The following is a 7,282-nucleotide window of genomic DNA, read 5'->3' as shown; positions in this document are numbered from 1 at the left end:
TAAAAAATCCATTGGAAACTTATTGTCGTTCGAATATAAATCCGATGATAATAAATTTACCGTATAATTTTTTTAGTAAATCTGTTAATAAATCCAACGATTTTTGGTGATTTTCTTGTAGTGTGAGTCCCATCTTCACCTTGGAATCAAGCTAGGGCCATATATGTTGATACTTGAAAATTTTCATCATGAAGAAAAAATCTAAAAGGTTTCACTGTAAATCGTCAAAGACAACATACATGCATTCCGGACTTCTTAAAACAAGTCGAAGAAACTAAAGGAATAAATTGCTCAGGAAGACTCACTCAGAAAGGTTAAATCATTATATCCTTATCACCATCAATAAGAACCATATTATTGGAAGGCACAGCAGGCAAAAAACCTTGTCTTATGCTCACGCGCAGATCAATTCAAATTAAATTACAGCACAAACAAAGCAAGAAATTCATAAATGCTTGAACTCTATATTGAAATGCGAACATGACCCAAGCAACTCTTTCCGTCGAGTTCTTTGCTCTGTTGAAGACGCATGTAATCTTTATATTTGATGGCACGATAAGCAGGGGGATTGTCGTCCCCGATCAGCTCAGTGGCAGGGCCAACCACGGCATCGAGCGGCGGCCCATGCGCCGTACCAATAGTAATCCTGGTGGCGTTCTTGTTCACAATGGCGCGATGTATATTGCTTTTATATTTTCCATTAGTCAATATCTGCCATTTAAATCAAACATATAAACTCTCAAGTCTCAAATAATACTTATGGTTTCAGCAAAAACAAAGCAGCAAGTTTATTCTAACCAGGAAAATGTTTGTTTCTTGCAGATTGTATATAGGATATTGCCATGTCAACGAAAATTATTATTAGTGCTACATATAGCTCTTAGAAAATGTTACATGACCAATAAATATTATTTTAGATCAGAATTTAGTCCGTATCTAATAATTTATATTAATATTTATAAAAATTTGTATACAAATACATAATTTATATTTATATCGATCAGAATTTACTCATATAAATCAATATAATTTACACTCTTATTTACTAAAATTAAGACACATAAATTAATAAATTTTATTTATTTAAGATAATTTAGTGTTTATGCCGACCAAAACCATTACTAAAATTTATTCCCTAAGACTTTTTAATTTTTTAGTTTAACTAAAGAGATATTTTTTTGGACATCAGTCAATTTTTTATTTTAAATCTTAAATATTAAATTATAATTTTAAATCTTAAATTCTACAAATATTAACATAAAAAAATAAGTTTGTAATAAAAAATTAACTAATATCAATTATTAAGAATTAACCTTCTAAATATGAAATTTATACATAATTATAATAAATAAATTCAGAATTTGTGTATAATTAATTAGAATTTAATTGTGATGTTTCTTTAATATAAAAAAATAATTTTAATATGGTGATAATGTAAAAAAAATTTTACACATACATATAAAAATAATTACTTTTAACAATTAATACATAAATGAAAATTTAAACAAATGAACGTGATTAAATGACTACATAAAATAATGGAAGCCACTCACATAAAGACGCTTAAAACGTCTTTTTTTAAAGACGTTTTTTAATAATTAAAATTTAACCTATATAATCGATCAAACTGTATTATTTTTTTCAAAATTAGATTAAACAAACTGATTTGATCGAAAAATCGATAAATCAAATCTTGAATCGATCTAAATTAATATTCTTTTTTTTTTAGAAAATGGCTATAATACTCTTATTATAAAAAAATGTCAAAAATATTCTTATTATATATATTAATTTTAAAAATCTTAAATTCTAATTCAATGATGCCATAGAGAAGAGAAAAATTAGAATTTAGAGTTTTTAAAATATATAATAGAAATATTTTAAGTCATTTTCTACAATAAGGGTATTATAGTCATTTTTATAAAAAATATTAATTTAAATTGGTTCAAAATTTGGTTTATCAATTTTTCAGTCAAACTGATTTATTTCGTCTAATTTTAACAAAAATAACACAGTTTGATCGATGATATAAATTGAATTTTAATTATTAAAAAAGCATCTTTAAAAAAGACGTTTTAAACGTCTTTATGTGAGTGGTTCCCTAAAATAATTTACACTATTAATGCATCAAAATCACACTTATATCTAAAAATAGTAATTTCAAATATATGTACATATACAAACACAATAATAGATATTGAAATTAACAAACAAAAGGATTTAATATTTTTATACATACATGGAACACCTAATTATTTGTTAGTATAAAACCCTTTTAGCTGCACTATACTACTAACACTAATGTATACTAATAATTAATTGAACTCAATTATCGATGCATGTAAAAAGGATGTGACAATAGCGTATGTTGAAGTAACACAAATTAAATGAATAAACGAATGAAATTGCATGCAGAAGTGAGTATTATTGAGTTAACGTTACCTCCATGTGATCTCCAGTGTTAACAATAAAAGAGTTGGGTAAAGGGTGGATAGGGATCCACATGTCATTACGGAGAAGTTGAAGGCCTTCAAGCTCATTTTGCAGCAACAGGGTTAGAAGGCCATGATCTGAGTGTGGAGGGAGACCCATTGCTTGGTCAGGCATAGGACAACGTGGGTAAAAGTTAACAACCATCATTTGGAACCCTGATTCAATATTCATCACTTTATGTATGTAGTTTTCTTCTTGTCCCAAGCTTATTGATATTCCTTTTAGCAACTCTCCAATCACTTCCCTACTCTTTTTGCAGTATGCTTCTGTAGTTTCTCTAGTTTTAGTTAATAAAATCCACAATTAGCAAACTATAATAACAATAATAATAAATTAATTTTAATATATTTCAGTATAAAATACATAATCGTTTAATTATATTTATTATTTTAGATAATTATTTATGTAGTTAATATAAAAAAAATTATTTTTATCAATATGACATTACAAAATTAAATACATATATAAAATTATTTTACATCAACAGTATATTAAAATTATATTCTAACGATAATAACGATAAATTATCCGATTTTATTATGCAATGACTAGTATTTTGAACATATATTGCCCATAAGTCATGTTATGGAGGCATGTAGATCCATTAAAATATATTCAAAAATTTTAAAAATATCTTTAAATTTTAATTAGGTCTATTAAAATATACTTTTAATTAATTCTAAATTTTTCAAAAATTTAGATACATTTAATGTAAATCGAAAATTTTAGAATAAAATTAAAATAAAATAAAATTTAGATATTTTTTAAATTTTTGACAAATTTTAAAGATAATAAAATATTTTATCATTAAAATAATATTTTATTAAAAATTGTATTTGCACACTAAAGTTAACTATTAAATTTGTCTTATACATGTATAGTTTAACTTATTTTTAATGGATATTTTGTATTTTAATGTGTATTTTATATTAATAATTAATTTTATTAGTTGATTTTAATATATATCTAATATGATTAATATTTTATTAGTCTATAAATCGTGCATATAATCATAAGATATAAAATTTTCACAGGAAATTAAATTAGCGATTCTTAAATATTTTTAGTCTAGCATGTAGGAGAATCTGTTAAAATAGTAATTTAGTGAATATGTCACAAACAGTACTAAAGAAGTACAAATTTAGATATAGAATTTAAACTCTACTCAAAAGTCTCAAACCAATCTATTTGGCAGTTAAGAAAGACATTGTTCATAAGTTTCAGATTAGATAAGATTGGAGAATGGTGATGAACTAAAAACAAATCATATCTATATTTATGATCTGACAGAAGAAAAACAAAAGATAAAGAAAATCTTATTCATTTATATACGTGAACGTGATGTCTCATCAAATAAAGTCTCGTGATCAACTAATCCACCCATTTAAAATTAATCTTTTTCCTCTTTAATTAGGTTATCTTTTCTTTTTTACTTATTTTTATTAGTTTTTGTTTCATTAATAAGAAAATCTTGATATATTAAGGGTGACCCACGAAATCCACTTAGTGCATAAATTAGTTATAGGAAATCTTTGAATTTCATACATTTAAACAAATTTTAGAAAATACTTAAAGATCATTTTTCTATTAAAAATTAAGAAGTATGATAATTGGATTGGTTTGTTTATATTAAGTGAATGGGATATGAATGATATAAAAATTAGGGAGTCGTTTAGAAAAAGACGCTTAAAACGTCTTTTTTATTTTTAAATAATTAAAATTCAATACATATAATTTATTAAACTGTTATTTTTATTAAAATTATATCAGATAAATTAATTTGGTCAAAAAATCAATAAATTATACCTTGAACCGGTTTAAATTAATATTTTTTTATAAAAAATAATTACAATATTTCTATTATAAAAAATGATTAAAATATTCTTATTATATATATATATATATATATATATATATATATATATATATTGAGAATCCTAAATTTTAACTATTTTCTTTTCTCTGTGTCATTATAGGGTTAGAATTTAGGATTTTTAAAATTAAAAAATATATTTAATAATAATATTTTTGTCATTTTTTATAATAAGGTTATTGTAGTCATTTTTTATAAAAAAGAATATTAATTTAGATTGGCTTAAAGTTTGATTTACCGATTTTTCGGCCAAATTAATTTGTCTGATCTAATTTTGACAAATATAATATAATTTAATCGATTATATGTATTAAATTTTAATTAATAAAAAATATCTTTAAAAAAAACATTTTAAACATCTTTATAGAAGTGACCTTTCAAAAACTATATCATTGATCACGTGCTTCTTTTAACAGCCAACATTCATATAGTGTTATCCTCTTTTGTACTCTTAAACTTATTACACCTAATAATATTACTTATTATTTCAACCCTAATTAAGGAATGCAAAATAAAATAAATTTAATCTAATTTAAGTTGATTTTTATTGTTGTCCAAACATTTTTATGGTAAAAATGGTCAAGATGAAGTCTATTCATAAGGTTTTAATTACGTATCATTTTATATATGCCAAAATAGACAAGATAATTTAACGTCTGTGACTTCTTTTACACAATATCCAATATTCAACTCTTATGAATAAAAAATATTTTTATTAGAAGATATACTACCCTAGTTGGCTTGCAGTCAAGAAGACAAACTAAAACGAAAGGAATTGAAGAGAAGAAGAAAATGATGTGATTTCTCGCTTTATATGATTCAACGAAAAAAATAATTTAAAAAGCGGACATATAAAAAGTATGTTATTTATTTGATTAACAGGACAAGTTGATTTTTGAAAAAAAAGGGGCAAATAAGTGGTTGAAAAACTTCTGTAGAGCCTTTTAGGTTCTAAAAAAAAATTCAAATAATGAGCCTATAAAAAACTGCAATATTGAAATTTATATATAGATCTCCGATGAGATGAAATTAAAGAAAGATGAAATTCTTATGTGTATCTGTATTATAAATTTATTTACTTTTGTTTCAAACAATATAATTAGCGAATATCCAAATCAAGAAAAATAGTAGCTAAACATATATAGGATTACTAAAGATGGTTATTAATTAGTGAGAGTGTGGTACCTAAAACCTTGGGGATTAGATGGAGCATGAAAATGAGGGTGAACATGGCATTTGAGATAATCCCTCCACAAAAAGGTCTTCTCCACATTGGCATTGAAGCTTGTCCCACACTTTATTGGAGCAAATATGTCCCCTCCTTCATATTGCTTTTTATATTCCTCAGGCAAATCATAAAACCCCTTGCATGCCCTAAGCACCTCCTCTCTCAGTGTCTCCGGCACCCCATGATTGATTAGCTGCAATAATAATAATAATAATAGTTCAAATTTAATAACCAAAGTAAAGTCATGTCATTCAGTTTATGGTACTTATTAGAGGACCCGTACTTCACAAAATGGTTTTACATTTTTTAAAATTTTATACTAAGAAATAATCATCCATTGGTGGTGCTGTTGTGTTTCTCTAAATTCTTTCAAGCAGATGGTGTCTTTCTTTAAGTTCTTTTCCCCTCATTTGGGTTAGTTGTTTAATTACTTACTCTGTATGTACGTGATTGAATTATATATATATATATGAATTTCATCAATCGAACCATTGAATAATATGTTGTATTATCTACTATTGATAATTCAACTTATTAAAAATCTGTTATGCTAGTATTATTTGAAGTCTTATTATTTAATTTGTTAGATTTAATTGATAAAAAATTTGAATATATAAATATTGTTACCATAAAGAAACCCCAGTCGGTGCAGGCGCGGCCTAAATGTTGGATTTCCTTGGAACGTTGAGTGGGGTTGGAAGAGATAAGGTGGGAGAAATCAATTGTCGGAATTGTAATATTCTGAGCTTCTTCATCACACAAAATAACGGAGTCCTCGTCGCTCTTATTTTTCAAATACATATATTTTGAGGGAATACGCTCCAATTTACTATTACTAACACATGATTCAGCTACCTTCTTAACACTCAACATCTCTCTCTTTTAATTTCGTTTTAAACTCCAGAGAAACCCGAATGATTATATGATGTTAGTAGCTACTCCTCTTGCGACTTAAATAGCGGAGTAAAGTAGGCATGAGTTATAATAAGTATGCAATATGCCAAAAGGTTCTTAGTTAGGATCGCACGCATGAAAATCGTCGAGCAATTTTAAAAGGCTGAGATTTTTCTAACGTGGGAGTGCGTGGGGACATTATATCACACACCAAGAGTTTGTGCCTTTGTGGGGTTGCTTCGATCGTGATTAAACTTTTTCGAGTTTAGTAAGGTTCATTGCGGAATCTGTGTTTCCAGACAAAAATGCCAAAAGATGAAGGCAATATTTTGTGTATCTTTATATTTTATTCTATAAAAATACAACTGATTAGGTTTTTATTTTTAGAGTCTGTACTAGAAGTTTTTTATACGAATTGTGAGATGAATTGAGGACTTGCGAGCCAAGGGTTGTTAGATTGCATGGTTGGAGGGGCAGGAGTGAATACCTGCAAAGACACTCCGTTATTCGAGTTAGAATAGATCTAAGAAACATGTGTGTGAGGAATTAATTAGTAACGTACTTGAGGGACCTCTAACTCTTTTTATATAACTTGTGATAATAACCTTAATTTATCTTGTTTATTTAAGATAAGGGAAGAATTTGAATTTAAATATTAGATTAGAATATTATAAGTTATTAATCTTTTTTTGGCGATGAGGGTGGTCCAACCCTAGATTTGATAATCGTTCAGGAGAGAAGTTTGAAGGCTGGATCCGAATCATAATCTAATTTTAATGCGTTAAAATTACAAA

General features: G+C 26.2%; 1 protein-coding gene across 1 annotated transcript; it reads right to left on the bottom strand.

Annotated features, from left to right (window-relative positions):
- Positions 1-301: 301 nt before the first annotated feature.
- On the bottom strand, positions 302-6,532 carry LOC130940326 (2-oxoglutarate-dependent dioxygenase 19-like). Its single transcript, XM_057868437.1, has 4 exons — positions 6,222-6,532; positions 5,552-5,787; positions 2,443-2,770; positions 302-711 (listed from the first exon to the last, which is right to left on the bottom strand). Exons 1-4 carry the CDS (start codon positions 6,465-6,467, stop codon positions 463-465), a joined length of 1,059 nt encoding a protein of 352 aa, XP_057724420.1. The 5' UTR covers positions 6,468-6,532; the 3' UTR covers positions 302-462.
- Between the last annotated feature and the right edge of the window lie 750 nt (positions 6,533-7,282).

The sequence above is a fragment of the Arachis stenosperma genome, chromosome 7, assembly GCF_014773155.1.
Source record: "Arachis stenosperma cultivar V10309 chromosome 7, arast.V10309.gnm1.PFL2, whole genome shotgun sequence".
Lineage (NCBI taxonomy): Eukaryota > Viridiplantae > Streptophyta > Magnoliopsida > Fabales > Fabaceae > Arachis > Arachis stenosperma.
The sequence above is the reverse complement of the archived record's forward strand: the minus strand, read 5'-3'. Positions and strand labels throughout refer to the sequence as shown.

Bases quoted from the DNA above. Each gene is read 5' to 3' on its own strand.
- LOC130940326 (XM_057868437.1), bottom strand. From the start codon at position 6,467: ATGTTGAGTGTTAAGAAGGTAGCTGAATCATGTGTTAGTAATAGTAAA. The intron at 5,788-6,221 runs GTAACAATATTT...TTATTATTGCAG, and splicing joins CCGACTGGGGTTTCTTTATG to CTAATCAATCATGGGGTGCC. The intron at 712-2,442 runs GTAACGTTAACT...TTTAAATGGCAG, and splicing joins ACACTGGAGATCACATGGAG to ATATTGACTAATGGAAAATA.